Raw genomic sequence first — 26975 nt, 5'->3', positions numbered from 1 at the left:
ACGTTTCTGCAATTTGATATAAAAATGCATCATTATCCCAAAAGGCAACAGTACAAGGTTCCCTCCTGTTCACCACCACCTGGTAGACCCTCCACACACATAGACTGGAATACCCCTGATGTGCAATAAAACTGTCTGAAAATATAAAACTATGCAATATACCCTCCTGCAATTTCACGTGTATTACCATTGTGTGCATATCTGCTATTTTGTTATAGTTTTTTACATATTGTGTTATTAATAACATAGTTATGTGCATACTAAGTCTGTTTTTTTTTTTTTCTTCTTTTATCTGCTATTGTAATCATGTAAATGTCTCCGTTGCGGGACAGATAAAGGATTTCTGATTCTGTGTGTGTTTCCTCTCCAGGGTCAATGGCACCTTGCTCTCCTGCTGGATGATGGCTCGATAAAGGACAGCAAAGGCAAGCTGCACCTGACTCCAGAACGCTGGCTGGAGTTCATTCTCAGTAACAACATCCATGTCTGCTCAACGCACGCCTGGGACAAGGTTAGACACCAGACTGCCTTCATACCCTCACTGCACTCAGAACAGGAGAATGGCTGCTGAAAAAGGAAATACTCCCATCTATCTTGTTTTGTATTATTACTAACACAAACACCTTGAAGCCTCTGGCTATGTTCAGACAGACTGTAGTGCCCTTCATTCATTCCTAAGAGAAAACAACAGGGGGGTCCTGATGGAAAAGTAAAAAATCCCTTCTCATTTGATTCTTTACAGCTGTGCAGTGTTTTAGCATCTGAGGAGCCATGGAACTCATTGATCTATTACAGTGTCTGGCCTTCCTGGCTACAGTATACCTATAACCAGGGTTAGAAGGGTTACTTGTATTCCATTACTATAAATAGTCACATGTCAAAAAATGTAATCAGTAACCTAATCTGAGTATCAAAATATAAAAGTAACCTGATTACTTTCCGTTAAATTTTGATTATCTCAATACCAAATGCAACGCAAATAATAAACAAGAGAAAATAAATAACAATAAGATGTTTTTTACTTCAGTGTATGCAACAATTAACCTTAGAAAAGAAAAAAACAAGATAGTTCCTATAAAAAATGTAGTAAACTTAATAATTTACAAATGCTAATTAAGCTTAATGTATTAATTAAAAGCATAGACTGTATTTTTTTACTGCATTCAAAAATAGATATACTTAAAATAAAGACTAATTAAAGTAGCCTAAATATAAACCATAAATTTTTTTTATTAATCACATCTACCTATAATATATCGATCTTTATTTCAAAATGTATAGCAATCCTGCTAGTAATATCAATTTTTTTTAATGTAAAAATAATTTTTTTCTTTAATGTAATTGTAATCGAAGTAAAAGATAAACTATAAAGTTAACCCCAACCCTCAGGACAAAATGGGTTTTAGCTCCCAATAAATTAAGACAACACAGGTCGCTTAACAAACCTCAGTATTGTCTTGTGACTGTATAATGAAACTGGAGAAAAAACAATCTGGTACGAAGAAAACATGCAAACTTCTCACAGAGGCTCCAGCCAACCGGCGGCACTGCTGCCAGAGCCTGATCAATCTTCTCCCTCTGTCAGGGAAAACACATGAATGAGCTGTTGCACTGGGTGACATTTCCATGAACATACACACCGTACTTTTATTTCACCCAATCCTAACAAAAGCATTATCTGACTGACATTTGATCCAAACCTCAGTGAGCAAAGTTACACAGAATACTTTTTCTTTTTTTTCATAACCGGTGACTTCCGGTGGCATGCAGTGAAGGCGTCGAGTTCGCAGCCAACTACCCCTCAAAAATATGCATTAAGTGACTTTTTCAGAAGGATCAAACAGCTTTAAAGGTGACCTATCATGCAAAATGCACTTTTGTATGTCTTTTACACATGAATATGTGTCCCCGGTGTTCCAGGGAACTCACCAAGTGTCAGAAAACACAACCCTCTCTATTTTCCTCCATATACCCAAATCTTTTAAAAAGGGGCTGTAACGGATCTGATACAGACTGATCCAGATTTGAACACTTCTATGATGTCACAGAAGTTGAGCTACGGCTATTGGGCCAACTCCACCAATCAGGAGGAGACAGTCACGGACATTGCCGTTCGAAAGCGCTGGAGACGCTGTAGTACATATGCCAGGCCTGTAGATGGTGCTGTTCTCACAGAATCAGCTCATGAAAAGACAGTGTTAAATTGAGTGAAATGAGGAATGGCTAAAATGCATGATCTGTTTGGTATTTTGAAAAATAAAAAGTATAAATATGTCTAGGTATGGTCCTACACTATATTATTTGAATATAGCATGATAGGTCCACTTGAAATAAAGCGTTAGGAAATAATAATATCGAAGAGCATTTCGGCGTGTAATTTGTTTTTACTACACGCCTAGTCTGATCACACCAGGTAAATTGTTTGTTCAGCCTCGCGGATGCCGACCACGCGCAGCACCCTGATGGATCATGAATCGCTTGGAAAACTTATAAGAGATATCGTTCGAGAGGAGATCTCTTCTGCATTGGAGGATAAATTAAAACCAATACAGGACTCCCTATCCAATCTCCAAGTGACAGCGGTGAACAGCGCCTGCAAAATCCAAGACTTGGAGGAATCCGCTAACGAAACAGACAGTCGCCTCACTCAATTAGAGAACGACTACAAACTTACAAAGTTCAAAGGAAAAATGTATTGAGGTCCACGGAGCCTCCAAAAGACCTCTAAAAAACGCAAGGTCAGGAAGCCAGTTCGTACTCCAGTACCGGCCCACACAGCCATGGTACCGTGCTCTAGTACCATCCCACACAGCCATGGTTCCGTGTTCCGGTTCCGTGCCCAGCAGCAATGGTCCCTGCTCCAGTACCGGCCCATACAGCCATATTTCCGGTTCCAGAACCGGCCCATACAGCCATGGTTCCGGCTCCAGAACCGGCCCACACAGCCATGGTCCCGGCTCCTCGTCACCTGTTGGCTCTCCGGCCGACGCCAGCTCCCTGTGTTCTGTCGGCGTACCGGCCGACGCCAACCCCCTTGTTCTGTCGGCGTACCGACCGTCTCATTTCTCCTCTCAAGTTCCTTCTCAAGTCCCCTCTCAAGTCACCTCTCGAGTTCCCTCTCAAGTCCCCTCTCAAGCCCTCTCTCAAGTCCCTTCTCGAGTCCCCTCTCAAGTTCCCTCTCAATTTCCCTCTCAAGTCCATCTCAAGTCCCCTCTAGTCCCTACTCAAGTCCCTACTCTATGTCCTGTACCGTTGGGGGTCCCGCCGACTACTGTTCTGCAGGGGGTCCTGCCAACCCCATGTCCTGTTTCGTTGGGGGTCCCGCCGACTACTGTTCTGCCGGGGGTCCTGCCAAACCTATGTCCTGTTTCGTTGGGGGTCCCGCCGACTACTGTTCTGCCGGGGGGGCTGCCAACCCTATGTCTTGTGCCGTTGGAGGACCAGTCGACACCTGTCTCGCCGGGGGTCCTGCCAACTCTATGTCCTGTCCCGTTGGGGGTCCCACCAACTACTGTTCTGCCAGAGGTCCTGCCAACCCTATGTCCTGTGCCGTTGGAGGTCCAGCCGACACATGTTTCGTCGGGGGTCCTGCCAACTCAATAAGAAGATGTTGTTTAATTGCTGATATATTTATGATCCACGTTACGTATTCAGTTTTGGCGGCATTTCTTCCTGTTTGTCTAGAAGTCTTCTCATCAGGGCTCTATAAATAGAGAACTACGGCAGATGTGTAATATTTAATGCAGCCGAACCGTGTATTACAATGCCCTTATGTGATGACTTCCGAAGAGAAAAGCAAGAACACTCGGAATAAAGTATTATTTATTTTTTCTTAAATGTTTTCCGATTTCATATCACATAAACACCATATCCCGACGTGCATTGCGGCTAAAACATCCAGGATTATGGGTGTAGTTCGATGTTTTAGCCCAGTGTTTTTCAAACTGGGGGTCATGCAAACTTTGAGGGAAAGGGGAATTTTTTTCACAGCACATTGGAAGGGTTGGGAAGCAAAACTCGGTTCCGAGTAGGAACAAATAACAATTGTCCGGTACCGGGATTAATAAGAGTTGTGAGGACAGGAGGCGGAGCCATTTATTGAAATGAAAATACTATTTATTTACTTTTGCAAACAGTGAGCAGCTGGGCAGCTGCAGCATGTGTATTGCAGGACATGTGTAAGCGTGCAAGCGTCTTTGAGTTGTAGAAAAGCGCTAGGCCTTAGGCTATAAATATAATGTATTATTATTATTATTAGGCCTATGTGTTGGAGATGTGTGGTTGGAATGTGTCTCACAGCCAGGTTGCAGTGTAACATCAGAGGTGACTGGACCAATTGTACATTCTCAAACTGCACCACTTAGAACTAACTAAACAATGCAGAGATTATTTTTATATAATTATTCAATAACCGTAAGAAATTAAACAGTATGAAGTGATTTGTAAATAGGAATACAGATTTGACTTAATGTTTTCATAAATATGTTTTTCTCCCAGTTTGTCATGGGACTTATTTTTAACCTCTCAAAGAACCGGAATCGAGAACCGAAAATAACCGGAATCGAAAAGCAGAACCGGAATCGTTAAAATCCAAACGATACCCAACCCTATGTGTGATGCGGTAAAATCTTACCGCTCACTTACGTTAGCGGTGTCGGAAAAACCGTGGGAAAATGTAAAATACGATGGCGAAGAAGAAGATTCCAGTGGCCCCAATTTGTATCCATTCTGGACAAGTGAAAAATGTATTCGGACAAGTAAATTGCCAAACTCACTTGTCCATGGACAAGTACTCTCTAAAACATTTTTCTCAAACTGATATTACTGTTGAATATTATATATAATATTATTAAGGCATAAGTAGCTTTCAAAAATGCAAAAAATATATATTAATTATTCATATTACTGTTCAAAATTAGATATGTTATTATAAAGACAGAAATCAATTTAAAAATGCTTTAAAAATATGTTTACTGTTGATATTACTATTTAATATTGTTGTTACGTGCCAGGCAGGCTGTACTTGTGGGGTTTTCTTTCCCTCCTGTGTTTCTCTCTTCTCCCTGTCTTCTGCACAGCTAATCAGCAGCTGATCGGAATCTGCCTGTGCACCTGAATCTGATGGCTGATTGGATCCCCTCACCCTCAGCTGGCCTATCAGCAGCCAGGGCCGACCATAAAGGAGGCACCCAGGAAGTCTTCTCTCTCTCTCACTCTGGGCCTGTTGCTGATGAAGGAGCCTGCAGTGTTTAGCAACTCATGATCTTTGTATTGTCTGACCTTTTTGAAAGTGTGTGTGTTGAGAGGTGGAGGAGTTAGGTAAGTCTGGGATACCCTGTACATTTCTCACCACGTAGCTAACTAATGTTCAGACACACTAGGTTAGCGGATTGTTGCGACCCCTGTATATTGTTTTGTCAAATTCTTTGTAGTTTAGTTAGTGAGGGTTTTTTTGTTTGAGTTTTGGTTTCAAAGGATAGATGTAGAGATAGGCCTGGTTTTGTTATGCTTGTTTCTTTTGTTTGGCACAATCCTTTGACTCCTCCTCCTCCTCACCAACCGAGTGTTTCAATTATATGTTTGTTCGGTTCTGGGTTTACGCAAAATAAACCTTTTGTCAACTGTTACACTGACTCCCTCATTTTTATTGGTTGTATGTTATTGTCTCCAGGTCCCCTAGACCTTAGTGGGGACGTAACAAATGGGGGCTCGTCCGGGATATCTATTTTCCTGAGTTAAACAATTTTTTTTTTTTAAATTGAGAAGTCATTGTAGGTGTTGTACATTGGCTGAAAAATGGGTTTTGACTTACAGGACTTTATTGAAATTCCAAGTGTTGATAAGTTGTATTCCTGTCGCAAAGATGACATGTTATGTATTGCAGCTCACTTTAACATTTCAGTAGGCAAGTATAAAGTAAAAAAAGAGATAAGAGAGAAAATCATGCAAAAACTAGAGGAGTTAAAGATTCTTGTAATCCCAAGCATATCAACTCAGCCTAGGGCTGATGTATCTATTGATGATGATGATAGGGAACGTGTTGTTGGTGCTTCCTTTATAGAACAGAAGAGTCTGGCTGTATTAGCTACACCTAGAATTGACAAAGTAAATCCTGAGGCTCCTCCTGCAACGCTTCCTAGGTTTGAGGCTTTCTCTCCGGGTAGCGTTGGTGCAAGTAGTGATGCCAAACGGAAGGTTCGTCTTGCCCGTCTTCAGCTGGAGTTTCAGGAGAAGGAAATGGTGTGTAGAACTGAATATGAATACAAACTGCAGATTCGCAAGTTAGAGATAGAAGCTGAGAAAGAAATCACGTTAAAGCGGCTTGAAGTTGATGCCCTGAGAATCTCTTCAGAGCAGACATTTGAGAGGTCAATACCTTCACATACAGTCTCTCTTACAAAAAGTTTTGATGGAAGTAAAAATATTGCTTTGGTGCCAACTTTTAGAGAGTCAGAAGTTGACTCATATTTTTGCTTTTGAGAAGATTTCTACCGCACTAGTCTGGCCTAAAGACATGTGGCCAATCCTACTACAGTGCAAATTAGTAGGTAAAGCTCAGGAAGTGGTATCTTCACTTTCTTTGGAAGAAAGCTTGCAGTACGAAGTGCTTAAAGAGTCGATCTTGCGTGCTTATGAGCTTGTGCCGGAGGCCTACAGACAAAAGTTCAGACACCATAAAAAGTCTGCTACTCAGACATTTGTTGAGTTTGCGCGAGAGAAGGGCATTATCTTTGATAAATGGGGTGCGGCTAATGAAGTGAAGGATCATTTTGAGAGTCTTCGTCAGTTACTTCTCTTGGAAGATTTTAAGAATTCTTTGCCTGAAAGGATGGTGATATTCTTAAATGAACAGAAGGTCACTTCACTGGCTAAGGCAGCTGTTTTAGCGGATGAATTTATGCTCACTCACAAGACTGTTTTCTTCACCCTTGCGCCCAGATAAAGCTACAGAGTCGCAAACCGGAAGGACTGATCTTGGCCCAACAACTTTTGAAAGGTCTAGAGGACCACCATCACCTCCACGGGGGCCCCGTGAGTGTAACTACTGCCATAAAACAGGACACCTTATTTCAGGGTGTCATTTCTTAAAGCGTAAACAACAATTTTCGCAACGCTTTCAAACGCCAAAAGGCATGGGACTCATTAAAGGAGTTTCCCTATCAGACATAGAAATGTCCCAGGAAGATGATGTACCTGATCCCTGCTTCAAACCCTTTATTTCAAAGGGCTTTGTTTCTTTAACAGGGGATCCTAAAGACCAGCTGCCAGTACAGGTACTTAGGGACACCGGAGGTTCTCAGTCTATTATTAGGGAAGGCATCTTACCTTTAACCTCCAGGTCATCATGTGGATCAAGTGCTGTTGTTCAAGGGGTAGGCATGACACTAGTTGCGGCTCCTTTGCACAATGTTTATATTCACTCGTCCCTTGTCAAAGGATTCTTTAGAGTAGCTGTCCTCCCTGCCTTGCCCATCAAAGGTGTGGATTTCATCCTCAGTAACGACTTGGCTGGAGGCAAAGTTAAGCCAGTACCTGAGGTCATTGATTCTCCTGATCTAAGTTTAGACGCAGATAAATCAGCTGAAGTACCTCCCGAAATCTTTCCTGCTTGTGTTGTTACAAGGGCCCAGTCAAAGAAATACGGAGAGGACTTGTCTGATTCTTTTCTTGCTACAGGGCAGTTTCCTGAAGACATGACTGCGACGGACCGACTGCCAGAGGAGGCCCGGTCTGCTGATGCTGGATCACCCAGTAGCAGCTCAGAGCTTGTACAACTGCCTGCCACTCGGGAAGAATTCATGGCAGCCCAGTTAAGTGATTAAAGACTTTCTAAATGTCTCTCTTCTGTTATCAGTCAGAAAGAGGCCAAGTCAAAGAAGATGGCCTATATTATGGAAGATGGACTATTGATGCGTCGCTGGATTAGTGATGCCTGTGAGGAGTCAGACTCCTTTGCAATTTATCAGGTTGTCGTGCCAACAGCCTATCGTTCTCAGGTGATGTTCTTGGCTCATGATCATCTGTGGTCAGGTCACATGGGGGTAACAAAAACGTATGAAAAAGTTTTAAAACACTTATTTTGGCCAGGACTTAAGTCTGACGTAGTTCTTTATTGTCGAACATGTCATGTGTGCCAAGTTGCTGGTAAACCAAATCAGGTGATACACCCTGCTCCTCTCATTCCCATTCCAGTAATGGGAGAGCCATTTGAAAGGGTGATTGTGGATTGTGTGGGACCCTTGCCAAAAACTAAAACTGGAAACCAGTTTCTCTTAATCAATCAATGTTTATTTATATAGCCCAATATCACAAATGTTACATTTGTCTCAGTGGACTTCACAGTTTGTACAGAATATCAGTATGACAATACGACACCCTCTGTCCTTAGACCCTCACATCGTACAAGGAAAAACTTCCAGAGAAAACCCCACAGTTTAAAGGGAAAAATGGGAGAAACCTCAGGGAGAGCAACAGAGGAGGGATCCCTCTCCCATGACGGACAGACGTGCAATAGATGCCGTGTGTAAATTGAAAAGATAATACATTTGCAACATAGGTAGTCCAAATGTTTGGAAATGCATGTGTGTATAATAAGAAGATGAATCCACGAGGATATCCATCCAGGACTTATGATCCAGGACCACAGCCACGACTCGCAATCCAGGACTCGCAATCTATGACACAGGACCGCAGGATCATCCATGACTCCGGATCCCGGCGTATATAGACACCAAAAAGAAAGACATTTGGGGAAGCTGGGTTAATCGGAACATGAGAGTACACAGGTATAGACAGAGAGAAGGAAGAAGTAAGATGTCCCCCGACAAACTAAGCCTATATCAGCAAAACTAGGGGCTGAATCTAATCAGCCCTAACTATAAGCTTTATCAAAAAGGAAGGTCTTAAGCGCACTCTTAAAAACGGATAGGGTGTCTGCCATCCGAACACAAACTGGAAGCTGATTACACAAAAGTGGAGCTTGATAAGAAAAGGCTCTTTTTAATGACACTCCCTCACAAACTTCTGTCCTAGCTCATGATGTGGTCTTGACTAACCCTTTGCCCATCAAACGGTGTGCGTACAGGGTTAACCCAGTTAAGAGAGAGGTTATGAAAAGGGAAGTAGAGTATCTACTTAAAAACAGATTTGCAAGGCCTAGTTCGACTTTCGCAAAGTTAATGCTGTCACTGTTCTTGCCGATGCACTATCTCGTGCTATGTAAATAGAAAATGTATATTGTCGGGTCCAAACATACTGTTTGGATTTATATGTGTGGGGGTGTTACGTGCCAGGCAGGCTGTACTTGTGGGGTTTTCTTTCCCTCCTGTGTTTCTCACTTCTCCCTGTCTTCTGCACAGCTAATCAGCAGCTGATCGGAATCTGCCTGTGCACCTGAATCTGATGGCTGATTGGATACCCTCACCCTCAGCTGGCCTATCAGCAGCCAGGGCCGACCATAAAGGAGGCACCCAGGAAGTCTTCTCTCTCTCACTCTGGGCCTGTTGCTGATGAAGGAGCCTGCAGTGTTTAGCAACTCATGATCTTTGTATTGTCTGACCTTTTTGAAATTGTGTGTGTTGAGAGGTGGAGGAGTTAGGTAAGTCTGGGGTACCCTGTACATTTCTCACCACGTAGCTAACTAATGTTCAGACACACTAGGTTAACGGATTGTTGCCACCCCTGTATATTGTTTTGTCAAATTCTTTGTAGTTTAGTTTGTGAGGGTTTTTTTGTTTGAGTTTTGGTTTCAAAGGATAGATGTAGAGAGAGGCCTGGTTTTCTTGTGCTTGTTTCTTTTGTTTGGCACAATCCTTTGACTCCTCCTCCTCCTCACCAACCGAGTGTTTCAATTATATGTTTGTTCGGTTCTGGGTTTACGCAAAATAAACCTTTTGTCAACTGTTACACTGACTCCCTCATTTTTATTGGTTGTATGTTATTGTCTCCAGGTCCCCTAGACCTTAGTGGGGACGTAACAAATGTGTTAAGAATGTTTATAACAAGACACAATGAATGTAATGAATGACAAACAAAAGATAAATACAAAAAATGTTTAGAAGAATATCTGATTATATTATGTTATTATATATATTAAGAAAATGTATTAAGCTGTATGATTAATTTGTCATATTTTCCATCATAATGTTACTGTGGCCCTGAAGTGCAACTGCACAGCATTTCACAAAACACAACAGCATTTCACAAAACGCCACAGCATTTCACAAAACACCACAGCATTTCACATTGGACGGAAAGGGTATTCCTTTAGGTAGAACAATTCTTGTTTATGATTGGACAGAGCCAGCCAGAGAAGCACTGCTGTGATTGGTTGTTTTTGCTGCCAGTCAAGAAATTAAGCTTCGTGATTGGTCAACGCCCGACAGCGCAATATGTCCCAACAATAGAGAGGCGAAGTCCCTCCCCTTCCGGGAGCCTCCATGGGACCCCGGAAGCGGAAAATTATACATTGAAGTCAATGGAGAGAGAAAAGTTATCTTTTGATCCCGTTGGAATTGTGCCACGAATGACACATATGATGTTTGTCAATCTTAAACAATCATTTCCATGTAAAAAAAGTCAGTTTGTTGTAAAACTGTTGAAATATAAGACTATGAAAAATACGCAACTAGAAAGACTACAAATCCCAAATGCATTCTGGGTCGCGTAAGTGATGTCATAGGCGATAATGCTCCAAGACTGGTTGCGACTCGCAAAGCAAAGAAGAAGACTGATTTATTCCCTCCAATAAATATAAGAGATTGCTCCAATAAATTCACTTTTACAAGATGCCTGTGTGCTTTGTACCAGGTTGTAATCACAAAAGTGATCATACCACTTGCTCGTTCTATCGCTTCCCGTCTGGTGAAAGGACCAGGACCAAACATATCAGGTAATATACATGTTTTGCATGGAACATAGTCAAGTTAGCTACCTAGCTAGTAGCAAGCATGTTAGTTAGCATTACATTACATTACTTAGCCTTGTCATTTGTATTAGCCTTAACATGAAGTAAACCAAAATGTTAAACAGTAAGAGTAGTCATGATGGTAAGTATTTTGTGAAACATTTGAAGAGTAGTAGCCTATCGCCCCCTCCACCAGGAGCTAAGGGGGCGGGAGGTAGGCTAACGCCACATTAGCATATTTTCTACTTAATGCTATCTGCACAAATGGTTAACATTGAACATTAAAAGATCAGGGAAGGCAGGCTACTTTGCATGACATTCTTCTGGACGTGTTTCATTGTGATGATAGTGAGAGTGAGTCAATCTGTTTGTTGGAAAGACAGTAGTTGAGTGATTACTGAGAGAAAATTATTAAAAGAGATAATTATTCAGAGTTGTTACTTTAAAGTGTTGTTACTGACCTTTTTCTCTTTTATTTTCTTTACCTCACCTGTAACTGCTGAGACCCTGAGGAACATGCACACTGGACTGACCTGCTCTGGCAACCTGATTTCCACTGTACGTAATAGTATTTGGTTATGGTATATTATTTATATACATCAAAGGCACAATGCACCCCCCAGAGAGACACATGTATTGAGTGTGATATTTTGCATAGGTCATGTGAAATCATCTTTACATACTAGAAAACTGTAGGAGCGGCAACTTGTTTTGAAATTGAATTTTTAATATCCGATAATAAAGTTGATCTGTTTTCTTTATTCTTCTCTCTTCCCAGCTCCATCCATCACCGTTCTCTGTTCGTGCAGGTCCTGCTTGCTAATAAATGCTTTATTTTTGTACACAATTACAAATAAAGTCAATGTATTGTATGACATGAAGTTGTGCTTCATTCTGAGTCAATAATAAATTCATAAAGCCTTCAACTGCAAAGTTATTGTGGACTGCACCGACATCCATGTAGCTGCCCCCCAGTAAGATGAACCAAGCAAAGCTGACATACTCAACATACAGCTGTGCTCTTAAGTTTACATGAAGAATTTGTGAAATATTGGTAATAACAGGTTTAAAGGATTATTAGTAATTAATTATATAATTGTCTCATTGTAGATGAGCAGACAGGGAGCCAGACGAGAAAAGCAGAATATGCAGCTGCCATTTTCCACATGGAAAAGAGAAAGGGCCAAGTGTATTTGTGTGGACAAAAGAGAAAACCCAAATACGAAAAATAAAAGTATACAATTTACAGATATATATACAAATATATATATCCTATATACAACATGTATAATGATGGTGTATGATGTAGAAGGACGTGTGGTAGATAACAAGTAAATATAGAGTTACATACAGATCCATGTTACAGCAAAAGATGGAATAACTAAGAAGCACGCAGTATAATAATAATTACACGCAACAATTAAATAACTGCTCAGCATCTCCACCACAATCCCAATCTGCTGTGTCCTGTTTTCCTCCCCTCTGCATGACACCCCATCACACATACGAAACACAACGCCGAGTCCGAGGGTGTTAAGAGTATGTTTATTTAAATGTCCTCCTCTCTACTGGCCAACACAGGGAGCATATGCTGGATGTAGAATTGTTCTAGGAGGAGGAGATTTCCATGCCATGCAGGGTCTTTGGGGATGGGGATAATGATCGCCTCCTTCGTGGTCCACAGTAGCAGAGACTCCGGTCTGTGATGTGCAGCTGTTATATAATATACAATACATTTTTGAGAAACATTTGATCAACAAAAAAGGATTTGGTCAGGACCTAGACTCAGTGTGTAGTTTATGAATTAATCAATGCTCTCTACATTAGGAAAACATATACCAGTGTACCAGAGGGAGTCACACACAGCTGTGCCTAGATAACCAAACAAATTGACAACAGGGATGCAAACTCATCAGATATGAAAAAGGTGACAAGGATCCGAGCCCCCCGACCCCACAGAATATCGGCTTTAAAATTAGGAATAACAGAGGATTTTAGCAGTCAGAACAACTAAAGCAGCAGTGTTAATAATAACAGAAACGCCATAGAATCGCATTTAATAGAAATATATAAAAAGCATTTATTTTAATTGTGTAGCAGTCAGTTTATAATTTTGGCAGCACTGTTGAGCATTTTGAAAATGTATTTTCATGCCTCTGTGTAAGGCCTAGTCTTTCTATCTTTATAGCCACTGGTGTAAAGTAACTAAATTCATAAACTCAACAAGTACTATAATTGGGCACAATTTTGAGATACTTGTGCTTTACTTAAGTATTTCAATGTTTTGCTACTTTGTACTTCTACTCCACTACAGTTCAGAGGTAAATGGTGTACTTTTACTCCACTACATGTATTTAATCCCTTTAGTTACTTTACAGATGTGGATGAATGATGTGAAATATAATCAAGTGTTAAATCAGACTTTAGTTCCACCTGGAGTAAATCCACAAGCTACCCTGCAGTATACAAAGTCATTCAAACTAGCTGCACCTTTACCAGCTTTGATAACACTTTAATGATCAATCATTATAAAACATTTCATATTATTCTGAAATGGACCAATCTGCAAAATGACTACTTTTACTGTCGCTACTTTCACTATATTTTGATAATAATACTTTTCTACTTTTACTTGAGGAACATTTGGAATGCAGGACTTTTACTGTAACAGAGTATTCCTACACTCTGGTACTTCTACTTTTACTCAAGTAGCCTACACGATCTGAGTAGGCTACTTCTACTTTTACTCAAGTACAAGAACTGAGTACTTCTACTTTTAATCAAGTACAAGATATATACTTATACCACCTCTGTTTATAGCCTATGAAAAAAACGATTAGAAAACGAAGGCTAAAGCTAACGTTAGCAGATAGTGACAATGTATGCTAGTCAGCTAGCTCAACGATAATATTGCGACGGGGAAAAAAAACTTTTCAGTGCACATCACGCTCTGCCGCTCCGACAGGGAGCTCTGCTCTGAACACCTGAACGGCCCGTTCTAACAGCTGTTCACCAGCGGTCCAGTCTGTGCCACAGTGACTCCGAATCACACAGTTAATATTAACGAACGCACCATACGTAATGTAGCTGCTGAAGCTAGACCATCATCGCTGAGCAGCAGAGGCTTATTATACATCATGAGTAGAGCCGACAGGCAGGAAGACTCGAGCACACAGCTCGCGCTTCATTATAATATATAAAAAAAGCTTGCGGCCGCACATTAATCCGGGTCCCAGACCCCCTCCCATACCCCAAAATATTTTTATTGCAGATCTACATGAATCACACAAACGACCTATTTTGGATTCAAAACTGAGAATTTCGCCGGAAGGTGACAAGTTTGCATCCCTGGACAAGATAACCAAAATCCTTGAATCTACACACAGCAAATAAACTCAAATGACACAACGAGATGTAAAAAGGAGATCACACATATAGTCGATATAAAACTGGCCGCTTCAATCTGAAGAGCAACTAAAACAAAACACGGAGTGTATCTTGTTCTTGTGAACACTAATGTTATCCACAGCATACACAGACACCACGAAGTTCTTAAGGAGAAAACTAGTTGCTAAAACAAAACACGTTAGTGTACCTTGTTAGCTAATGTTAGCTAGCTGACATTAACCTTAAACATTGCACTCATATTACTCACTGAAACCTTGTAAAGCCGGTCCCGCATGCTGGCTCTTACAGAACCGCTCCCTTTCGTGTATGTACAGCTCTCAACATGCCCAGACTTGTAGTGATTTTCACCTCGTTTTATACTTTTTCGCCTCATTCTGAAAGAAACAGGTGAAATTTGCTAACGTGACAGCCATCTTTGTGATGGCACATTAGGTCCGTTACTGTTCCTAATTTATGCAAATGACATGTCATCAGCATGTGACTGTCTGCAACTTGTTCCTGCTCGCGGACGACTCAGCCATGCTGGTCTCTGACAGGAGCAGATTGCAGGTTGAAAAAACCCTCAGCACCGAGCTCGGCAGAATCTGCACCTGGCTCGCCGATAATAAATTATCATTACACCTGGGTAAAACAGAGTCAATTCTCTTCGGTTCGAAACATAATCTCAGCAAATCCGACGACTTCTCAGTTGCAGTGGGTGACATTATTGTCACAAGTAAGAAGGAAATTACATACCTAGGATCTATTCTTGAGGCAAACCTCTCCTGTGACAAAATGGCATCCAATGTAATAAAAAAAGTAAATCAAAGAACTAGATTCCTATACCGGATCTCCTCTCTGGTAAACAAAAACACCCTGAAAACTCTGGCAGGAGCACTCATTCAAGGGTACTATGACTATGCTTGCACGTCATGGTAACATAGCACCTCCAAGGCGCTAAAAATAAAACTTCAAACATCACAAAATAAACTGGTCAGACTACTGCTTGACCTTTCATCTAGAACCCACCTTACCTCTGCCCACTTTGACAACCTAGGATGGCTTAGAGTAGACGACAGAGTACAGCTACTTGCAATGGGCCTGGTCTACAAGATACACTACACCTCTATGGTACCCATGTACATGTCAAAATTCTTCCCAAAGGTCAAGGAATACCATGATCATAACACCAGAGGGAGCTCTACAAATCATGTAAAACCCAGATTTGGCACAAAAAAGGGGGAATACACGTTTCGCAATTATGCCACATCAAGGTGGAACGCTCTTCCCACTACTGTAAAGGAAAGTAAAACTATACTTACCTTCAAAACCTCTCTTAAAGAGCACCTTCGGGGGAGAGCATTGCAAAACTGGCTCCGGTAATGGTACAAATCTCAATCTGTCATACAATGGACAGCTTCCCCCCCCCCCCCCCCCCATCTATGTATATACTCGCATTTTAGACTCTGTTACTAACTGTATATCTGTAGACTTGGTATGTCTTAAATGTCCGGTTAGGATGTATTAGAACGAAATCTAAAATGAAAATTGTAAATAAGCCATCTGTATGTAAAAAACCACCTGAATGTAAATTGTAAATAAGCTATCTGTATGTCAAATATGTCTTATATGTCTTAAATGATATGATGAATTGGAAATGGGGGACCCTGAAGTAAACAAGACGAAAGTCTTTCTCTGGTCTGCATCCCCTGAACAATTGTATGTTTTGAGCTGTACTGTACTGTACCCAATATACAAGCTGTTAATAAACTTTTCAATCAATCAATCAATCAATGGTGACGCGTATTGTGCGAGACCAGAGACCTGTAGTTCACTGAGCGGTTTCACACAAAAACAATTGTAACTTCACAGTTTTACGACACATTTTGACAAACATCATATGTGTCATTCGTGGCAGAATTCAAACGGGATCGAAAGATGACTTTTCTCTCTCCATTAACGTCAATGTATAATTTTCCGCTTCCGGGGTCCCATGGGTCGGAAGTAGATGGGAGGGACTTCGCCTCTCTATACAGTCTATGGTCCCAACCCAACACATCAGCCGTTAGCACACACTCAGAGCTCACAGCTCCTCATATCTGTTCAGAAGCTGGACAAAAGTTAAACATGAACAAACCACAGACTGTCTATGTCATGGCGATTACAATCGCTGCTTTATTTATGTCTGTATGACGTTGAGTGTGGACGGAGCATCTTCAGGTTAGTTTAGCCTGATGGATCCGATTCCATTCAGAAAACACGCATTTTAAAAGCTTTTCGCCTGCCGTCTTGTCTGCAGACTTGTCAAAGCGTTAATTCATGGTTTTTACTAACCGTTATCAGTATGTAGTTACTTCGGCATCACTTTGAAACGTGTATTACAATTAAATCACGGTCAAATATGTTCATTTTGTTGTAGTTGGTATCTCCCATAGGATTTACATGGAGATACGCCCCGCCCCCTCTCCGGCGCGTCTTGTTTGAATGACAGGAGCAAACACAGCTGACAGCCGCGGTGAAACTCGAGCGGTGCGAATATTGGGTAGTCTACCATAGTATTTACATGGAGATAAGCCCCTTAAAAACCATGAATTAATAAAGCATTAATTCTGTGTTTAGTCCTGTCATTCAAACAAGACAATGATTCATGCAGCACTCAAAGAAGGACATTTCCAAAAGGATATCAATACAGCTATAATTTCTCTCATACACAAAAAGGAGATGGACCCAACGTTTTATACCAATATCACTTATAAATTCAGAAATCAAACTTTATGCCAAAGTAATAGCTCGACGATTGGAGAAAGTCCTTCCAACATTAGATCATTATGACCAAACGGTCTTTATGAAAAAACGATTCTCATCAGATAATATCAGGAGACTACTGCATGTGATTCATTTTGCAGCAGACATAACATCGCCTTGCGCCGTATTATGAGTTGATGCTGAAAAAGCTTTTGACAGACTAGAATGGCCATTTTTGTGGCATACAATGCAGAGTTGGGGTTTGGGGCAAAATGTATGATTATGTTGAAGATCCTATATAATAATCCAAGTGCTATGGTTCTGACAGGCAATCACTGGTCACCTAGATTTCCAATTCTACGTGGCACACGGCAAGGTTGCCCTGTCTCTGCGCTTCTGTTTGCAATTTCTCTAGAACCGCTTGCACAGAAAATAAGACTATCCAAAGAAGTAAAACAGATAGTTGTAAAAGAGACAGACCACAACATTTCGTTATATGCGGATGATCTACTACTGTACTTGGACGAGGTACCAACTACGCTTCCTAAGCTGTTAAATATCTTTACCCAATTTAGTTCAATATCTGGTTACAAGATCAATTTGAATAAATCAAAACCTAAATACAGAATTGTAGATCGCTTTAACACTTTAAGTATTTGGGAATCGATATATATGCCTCATTAGACACAATAGTAGCAAAGAACTACAAAAGAATGTATACAACAATTAAAGATTAAAGAAAAAAGTGGATTAATATAACAATTTCTTTAGCAGGACGAATTGCAATCATAAAGATGAATATTCTACCAAGAGTCAATTTCTTAGCTAGTATGTTACCTTTATCTCCACCAGACGGTTTTTTGGACAAACTTCAGGATTTCAAAATATATTTGGAAAAACCAATACCCAAGAATCAGATACAAAGATCTAGAATATGACAAAAACAGTGGAGGCCTTAATGTTCCCAATCTGGAGCTTTATTGTTATTCCTTTACGCTTCGAGCCTTGAAAAACTGGATTGATGAAAGCACCAATGTACCTTGGATTAAAATTGAAAGAAGTAGTCTATCCCCTTAAACTTGGTGATGTCTTATTTTCTGCCATGCAAACATTTGGACCAATTATTGGCCAAGCTGTGAAAGTGTGGAAACATGTAGGGAAATTGTGCAATTTGTCTGTGGATTGGCATAGTAACACACCCATTCTTCATAACCTGTTACTACGTATTGGAAAAAAAGCAATCCAAAATGCTGTCAATTAAGGATGATTCCAAGCCCCATATGCCTTCTCTGTAACCAAAAGACTATTGGCACATATGTACACATGGTTTATGAATGTACTGCAGTAAGAACGATCTGGAAACAAGTTATTGACATTGTATCTGAGATTATTGGAGTTCAAATACCCTGTCTCCCAAGTATTGTATTGTTTAATGACGATTCTTCTCTTGACCTACAGAACCATCAGAAAAGGGTGCTTTTCGCTGGTCTAACAGCAGAAAAATAAATAATTGTGATACGATGGAAACCCCCACATACTTTATTTATTAAGCAATGGATATCATCCTTCCATGACCTACTAATCTCAGAGCTGTCAATCGCTTCTGCTAATTAGGCTAAGGGGGAAACATTAGAGCAGTGGTTCTCAACTGCTCAGGCCTCGGGACCCACTTTTTCATTAGTCAATACATCGCGACCCGAAATTTTGAACCACTCAAATCTATTCAACAAAAAATCCTGCAGTAATATATACCCTTTTCAGCATACATTATTAATGAAAGTGAAGTACAGTGCATATATCCCTTATATCCCTTCACAGAACTAAAGTACGCTTCTAAATAAGGTTTAATGAGATGATGGAATCAAAGCTGGACTGTACTGTATAACATAAAAAGGCACACATGCTGAAAACCGAACCCCAGAAGGGGGGTCTGGGGGGATTCTCCCCCACGAGATTTTTTGAAATACTAACATATAAACTACCCATTCTGGTACACTGAGAAGAAAATAAATAAATCTATTGCTACCTGACATATTAATAATATTTTCTGCCATTGTTTGTTTTTCACTTAGTTCTGATAGCTTGCAGTATGACTCAGTATGCTATAAAGAATAGTTCTACAGCAAAGTTATTCTCCGTGGGGACTTCCGGCAACTATCTTGATTCTGATCAAAGGCCAGAAGACTCGAAAAAACATCAGCAAAGATGTTTTATTGAGAAGATGATCACTACATGACAGAAGTTTTCAAAACCGTTCATGGTCTCCGGTACTTCCAGTCCAACGCGTACTGCATGCACAGCGTTAGAAAATCGGGCCTTCAAAATAAAAGTTTGAATTTCCCCCCCCCCCCCCCGCCCCCCAAAAAAAAAAAAGGCAAACAAATGTTTCCTATTTTTTTTTCTTCACTCACACATCTGCGACCCACTCGAAACGGGTCCACGACCCACTTTTGGGTCGCGACCCACCAGTTGAGAACCACTGCATTATCTATTCAAAGAGCTGCTGATCTGGTAATATCATTCATGTAAATGATGATTGTACATATACGCCAACCTTGGTGCAACTGTAGATTATTAGGAGTCAATCTCAATTCAGTTTAAACAGATGAAATTGTATTTGGAAAAAAAGGTATGAATGTATTTGATGTGGATAAATTGTTATGCTATATATATAATGAATAGATGAAATAGATGAACTCAGACGATTGCTAACAAACATCAGGTAGGGTTTTCTGTGAAATGGCAAGATGGGTGGGAAGGGGGAGGCACGGGGTGGCATGGGAAAGGGATTCCCTATATTTTTCTTTTTGTATTATTGTCTATATCATTTGTATATCCAGACTCTTGTCATCTCATGCCTAGACTACTGCAACTCCCTCCTGGCTGGTCTACCTGCATGTGCCATCCGACCTCTGCAGCTCATCCAGAATGCAGCGGCTCGTCTGGTCTTCAACCTTCCTAAATTCTCCCACACCACGCCGCTCCTCCGCTCCCTTCACTGGCTTCCAGTAACTGCTAGAATCCACTTCAAGACAATGGTACTTGCGTACCATGCTGCGAATGGATCTGGCCCTTCCTACATCCAGGACATGGTTAAACCATACACCCCAGCACGTGCACTCCGCTCTGCATCAGCCAAACAGCTCGCTGCACCCGCACTGCGAGGGGCACCGAAGTTCCCATCAGCAAAAACACGTGGGTTTGCTATCCTGGCTCCAAAATGGTGGAATGAGCTCCCCATTGACATCAGGACAGCAGATAGCTTGCACATCTTCCGGCGCAGACTGAAAACTCATCTCTTTCGACTCCACTTCGAGCGATAGAACTATTAACAAAGCACTTATATACTAATAAAGGACTGTCTTATCTAAAGCCAGTTGAGTAGCACTTGAAATGTTTTAGCTCTATGAAACCTGATGTACTTATATGATTCTGTTTTCTTCAAGTTTGTATTTTGTCGGTCGAATTCACTTATTGTAAGTCGCTTTGGATAAAAGCGTCAGCTAAATGCAATGTAATGTAATGTATCTGTAAGTCCCTCTGTGAGGGCAAAAAAAAAAAAGTTGGAACTTTTAAATAATTGAACGTCTTGGGGAGGCTTGGAGCTGCGAGCGACAGAGAGAATAATCGTTTTAATCTAAATGTTGCATGACTCATTTAAAACATTATACTATATGCATGATTTGAATATTTGCCTTTAAAGAAAATATGGGCTTTTGTAACTGACACACTTGATAAATCACTGATTGAAATCAATTATAAAATGATGTATAATTTAATCATGGAAACCAGTAATAACAAAAAGGCAACACGAATAACTAAGGGAAAAAATACCGTAAACAGGTTGCATCAATACAAAATATGACAGCACAGTACTTACATGCATTTCATGATATTAAAATCTGCCTTTTTATTTCATTTAGCTTCTATTTCCGTTTGTTATAGTGAATCCATGGTGATTAAGCTGTTTGTGTGGAACAAGGTTCACTTGTCTGCTGGTTCCTGCCAGTAGGGGTCTGTGAAGACAGACACAGCATCAGGCTGTAAATTATTGAGTGTTTGCTGTAGAGCTGCACACACACACACACAGTCCTCTGTATCCTCCATCTCATTGAGAAAATTAAAGAGACCTGTTTAATGTCTGCTGCCGAAAGACATTGGATCTGCTCTCAGGTTTCACATATCCAACCCAGCAGACTTTGACACTCTCATTAATAAGTCATCATTCATAATCTGACGCTTCAATGGTGTTCAAATATATCTGTGATGAACTCCTTCCACTGTGCTTCCAGGTGATGATCAGAGGCAAACCTTTGTCTTATTATTTATTGAACATGGAGGCTGAAGGACACTCAGCACAGGCTTCTCCCGATGTTCAAGACTGCAGCGCTGCTTCTCCCCTGGAGGTGCTGACCCCAGGTCTGTTATTCCTGTCTGCTGCCTAACCCTAACAACCTCACTTCCAACACATCCCCCTGTCACATTTCATTCACAGCCACTCCTATAAGTAAAGAGGGCAGGCAGGCAGCCGCTGCAGCGTAGCTTTTTCTATGTCAATAATGAATCAGCCGCCTCATACATCTCCCACCTGGAGTTTCACTCAGCACTGTGTCAACCAGCCTCATTAAAATGAATTGTACATTTATTTTAAAAGGGGACTTGATATGTAAAGCATGGTTTTAAATGTCCTTTTCTGTTTCTGCAGAGGAAGACCTGAGAAGGATTATACTAACCATCAAGATCGTCCATCTGGTGGAGGATGATGAATTGCTGCCAAGTGCTCAAAGTGATTACTATTGGAAGAAGCTCTTGGAGAAAAACCCTGATGACTGGGGGGAATTATAAAAATTATACACACTTTGTCCAGTATTGTTTGTTCTGTGAAGTTCACTTGTTGAGTTTTAATTGTTTTATGACTCATTTCCTGTACCCATTGTGGGCTCTGTTACTTCCAATGTTATTTAGAATGATTGATTTACAGGTTTCGCACTAGCATAAACTGTTCAACTGCATTTATGCAAAAACAATAAATATTTGATGGATCTGTGGGTGTGCTGTGTGAGGCCCTGCACTGTTTACCGTACACATGGACACACTGATGATGGGGAAGGGTGTTACATATATGAGAAGCTGCGCCTTGGGTTAATCATTGGTGAGTGGGTGCTGAATGTATCGGGTGCTAGTGATGTGCTGCACGTGGCCGGGCGGTGGGCGGACTCTCCCCCCACCACTCCTTTCCGCTTATGGCTCCTCTCCGCCGCTCCAGTCCGCGATGGAGCCCCGGACATAGCACACGGGACTCTGGAACTCTCTTTACGCGTGTTGGCTGGTAAGTTGTCTGCTGCCTCGACTATCGTTAACTGGTCATCAGTCGATACCGTTTCCAGGTGTATAGATGCTACCGGACAGACTGCGGTGGGACAGTGCCTCATCATGTGATTCCTTACAGAGTGAAAGACAGCCGTCCGGTGCGTAACGAAGGAAATCTTAATTTAACCAAAAGGAGTGTCTGATTCCAAACTGGAAGTGATCCTCACCAGAGGTGGGCAGACACTAACTACATTTACCCAAGTACTAATGTTGAGATACTTGTACTTTACTTGAGTATTTCCATTGTATGCTACTTCTTCTCTTGTACAATTCAGAGTTAAAGTTTTTACTTTTACTCCACTACAAGTATTTTGTACCTTTAGTTACTTTACAGATGTGGATGAATGATGTGAAATATAATCGAATCTTAAATCAGACTTTAGTTAAACCTGGAGTAGGCCTACATTCACAAGCTACCCTGCAGTATACAAGGTCATTCAAACTAGCTCCAGCTTTGAGAACACTTTAATGATCAATAATTATAAAACATATATATTATTCTGAGATGGACCAATCTGCAAAATTACTACTTTTATTTTTGGTACTTTAAGTATATCTTGATGCTAATACTTTTTTACTTTTACATGAGTATCCTTTTGAATGCAGGACTTTTACTTGTATTCCTTCACTCTGGTACTTTTACTTTAGTACAATATCTGAGTACTTCTCTCACCTCTGCTCCTATAGTGACACAGTGAGGACTTAACCCCACCACTTTTTGAAACGTCTGATTTGGACCTTATCACTTTTTAAAAGTATAATTTATTAACAAGGCTGTACTAAAGAGCTTGCATCAAGAAATTGAATTGAAAACGCTTCAGGAAAGGTTTGTTTAAGACAGCAGATGATGTAATGATGAGCATTTTCTAAAACAAAAGCTAAAAAAACAAGTGAGTTTAACAAGTTTTCAGTTGTCACTGTTCGTGATGCATTCGGATGACTGTGAAAATAACAGTATTTAACAAGTAAAAATCCTCCATTCAAAATCTAACTTGAGTAAAAGTACAAAAGTATTATCAGCTAAATGTAGGCCTACTTAGTAAGTATACAAAGTAATTATATTGATATATGTGACATTTCTAGATGATATTGTTGTATCAAGTAGCATTTTACTGTTGTAGAGAAACTGATGGACTTGGACTCAAAATATATTTTAATAATTTAACTCTTTTGTGAGAAGTAGTCCACTAGTTGAATTTATAGAGATTCATTTTGTAAAAATAAATGTACTGGAGTAATATTACATTATTTAAATGTAGAGTAGAAGTATAAAGTAACATAAAATGGAAATACTCAACTGAAGTACAAGTACCCCAAAATTGTACTTAAGTACAGTACTTGAGTAAATGTACTTTTTTCCCACCACTGCACACTTGTGTTGAATTTATTCAGTCAGTTAGTTGTTGTGTGACCACACCATTGTCCTTTTCCTGTGCTTCCCCTTACACTCAATAGATGCATGTGTTTCATTGTATTAAGGTTCTAATGTGGATCTGCAGGAGGAGTTTGCATGGCAGGAGAGCCGCTCAGAGACAACCTTAGAGAGCAAGGTAGGCTCTTTAAGACCACAAACAGCTATTAAAACTATTGACCTACCTACAAAACACAATCACCAGATACAAAATGCCTGATGTGTTCATAAAACTTAAAGTTCCAGTGTCATGTCCCAAGACTGACTTCAAATAATTTGGTAAAATTGATACTTTTAGTAGTAACTGCTTCCTTTCATGTCTTTTTTTATCCATTTGTTCCCAGAATGAAAATAAGATGTGCCTACTACACACATAGATTGAGACACAGGTGCTTCCTGTTTTCTCTGTCTCTGCTGGCGGTGTGTCTGCTCAAGCTGGTCTACATTAAAGTGACAGTGAGGGACAGCGTCTACATCGAGCCCTATGGAATCTCTGTCAGCTTATCCGGAAGGTACGACATCAACTGCACCGCCATCTACGAGCTGGACCCTGTGGAGATAGGCAAAGCTCTGGAGATAAAGCGTAAAGTCATTGTTGATGTGGACGATGATAGCACTGTGAGTTTGACCTCAGACTGCCAAAAGTTTATCAGAACAAGAGGATACCATGAGGCTCCAGTGTCGAACGCAGAGCGCAGCTTCCCATTGGCTTACTCCCTGGTGGTGCACAAGAATGCACCCATGGTGGAGCGGATTCTCCATGCCATCTATGCACCTAATAACATCTACTGCATCCACTATGATCAGAAGTCCTCCCCAGCGTTCATAAAGGCCGTTACCAACCTGGCTCGGTGTGTTCCAAATGTGCTCATCGCCTCAAAACTAGAGTCTGTGCAATATGCCCACATAAGCAGGCTGAATGCTGACCTAAACTGCCTTTCTGACCTGCTAAAGTCAGAGGTCAAGTGGAAGTATGTTATCAACCTGTGTGGCCAGGACTTTCCTCTCAAGTCCAACTATGAGCTGGTGATGGAGCTGAAGCAGCTGAACGGCAGCAACATGCTGGAGTCCAGCCGGCCCAGTGAGCTCAAGAAGCAGCGCTACAGCTTCAAGCACGAGCTGAAAAATGTGCCTTATGAGTACCGTCGTCTTCCTGTCAAAACCACAGCGCTCAAAGATGTCCCCCCTCACGGTATCGAGATGTTCATTGGGAGTGCATATTTTGTCCTCTCACAGGATTTTGTGAACTACATTAGCAGCAGCCAGGTGGCAAAGGACTTCCTGGCTTGGTCAGCTGACACATACTCTCCAGATGAACACTTCTGGGCCACCCTGGTCAGGGTCCCCGGGGTGCCAGGACACATTCCCCGATCAGAGGCTGACGTTACAGATCTGAGGAGTAAGACACGACTAGTCAAATGGAACTATTTAGAAGGGAATCTTTACCCCGCCTGCACGGGGAAACACATGCGGAGTGTTTGCATCTACGGAGCGGCGGAGCTGCGCTGGCTCCTGAACTATGGACACTGGTTTGCTAACAAATTCGACCCCAAAGTGGATCCGATTCTGATCAAGTGTTTGGAGGAGAAGCTGATGGAAAAACGTCAAAACGTGCAAACATGATACCCAAAGGAAAAGCAAATAAGAGGAGGGGGTAGGTCCAGTATTTATTATATTATAGACAAAGGTGCAAATTGACATCAGAGTACATGGACTTATTTGTTGCACAATTGTGAGATGCAGGCACTTTACTTGAGTATTGTCCTTTTGTTAGCTTCTACTGCCTATTTCATTGGAAAACATTACGCCTGTTGGTGGTCCACATTTGCTAATCACTTTGCAGATTTTGCATGCGCTGAAAAATCTGAAATGTGGACTTTAATTAAATGTATTATGTCAACAAATGTCACATAACTGTATTAGGTTGCAATGATATTAAGTTGAACCTAATATTTAACTAATACAGTTATGTGTGATCTGTTGACAGAATATTTAATTAAACTCAACATTTCAGGTTTTTAAGTGTGTGAACCACTTGCAACATTTGATCAGTAATCTTTGATTAAACATAGGGAGGGATCATTCTTCAAAATGAGGTCTTCTACTTTATTTAAAAGGAAAATGTTTGTCTAATATCATTCCCTGAGGTATTTTAATTGTCTCTCCACCTACATGTTGCCATCCTGTTGCAGCAGGATACTGCCTTTTACTTTCAACTACCACATAAATAATTGGATCAGTAACAGAATAAATAAATACAAGTGCCTTTGGCTTAACGAATGTGGATTATCTAAGGAAATGCCATCCTAAAAACAAGTGCCACTTGATATCAGATCCCAGTGTCCATATGGGTTCCACAGACTACTCTTACATTGAGGTTAGAAATACCAAAGACTGTTTTACTGTGTGTTCTGTTAATTCAATGCTCCACACAAGTTTGTTTTTCAGGTTTTTTTGTCATGAAAACAGAAATTGAGGTTGAGTTTCGATGGTTGAGATTTCTGCTGATGTATTTATTGCTGAATAAAAGTATGATTCTTCTTATGGGTGGTTTGGCATGAAGCTCATTGAAAAGGCTCTGGCTTTTTGTTTACAATAATACAATGTTTTAAAGACTGTCAGACACTGCTCTCCAATATGTTTGCACTCATTTAGTGAACTATGGTACAGGTAAACAGGTATTTGATTGTCTGGATGAGTCAGAAACAGACAGGTGGTTATGTTATTGTGTCCACCTTGCATATACATTGATTTTAACCACAAATATAAAATGGCTCTGTGTTCAGCGTGTTGTCAGGCTTAAGGATGCACACAATGCCATGTGTTTGTTGTTTACAATGCTTCAACAGGCTTACATGCCTGTATAAGAAGTTCTAGCCCTGCAGTCGTTCCCCAGCGTCTCCACAGTAAGTGCTATTTTAATTCTCTCTCTGGCTGCCTGCAGACTTGGCTCCAAATACTGATGACTTAACAAGACTGATATAAAGTGGATTAAATTAGTGTGATCATTCTGTCTGTCAGAATACAGCAGAGAGGCCTCCAAAGAACCCCCCCATCCCACCTGGCCAGCATTCACAAGCAGGCTAGAAGAATTCATCAGTTTATTTACGTAAGTAAAAGTAGCAATACTATAGTGCAAAAGCACTGAGTTATAAG

The 26975-nt window shown here is 40.8% G+C and overlaps 2 protein-coding genes across 25 annotated transcripts in view; both read left to right on the top strand.

Moving 5' to 3' along the window:
• LOC307045336 (uncharacterized protein) overlaps positions 1-9906 on the top strand; it is a 28573-nt gene extending 18667 nt beyond the window's left edge. For 14 of the 24 annotated variants that reach the window (XR_013809867.1, XR_013809868.1, XM_079690939.1 and 11 more), the window contains one exon: positions 371-9906. Coding sequence is in view for 6 of the 24 variants with exons in the window: in XM_079690939.1 (XP_079547065.1) it covers positions 371-402 (32 nt within the window). In the remaining 18 variants the exon portion in view is untranslated. The remainder of the gene's footprint in view (positions 1-370) is intronic. The other 10 variants (XM_079690942.1, XM_079690951.1, XM_079690941.1 and 7 more) reach the window with 8 other exon arrangements.
• Positions 9907-22227: 12321 nt separating this feature from the next.
• LOC307045180 (beta-1,3-galactosyl-O-glycosyl-glycoprotein beta-1,6-N-acetylglucosaminyltransferase 4-like) lies at positions 22228-26357 on the top strand. The gene is given in 4 exon segments (XM_079690711.1): positions 22228-22506; positions 23888-23958; positions 24164-24187; positions 24189-26357. Coding segments are annotated over 4 exon segments (1422 nt in total). The 5' UTR covers positions 22228-22433; the 3' UTR covers positions 25443-26357.
• The last annotated feature ends 618 nt before the right edge of the window (positions 26358-26975 follow it).

Source organism: Notothenia rossii (genome assembly GCF_949606895.1).
Source record: "Notothenia rossii genome assembly, chromosome: 6".
NCBI lineage: Eukaryota > Metazoa > Chordata > Actinopteri > Perciformes > Nototheniidae > Notothenia > Notothenia rossii.
The sequence above is the reverse complement of the archived record's forward strand: the minus strand, read 5'-3'. Positions and strand labels throughout refer to the sequence as shown.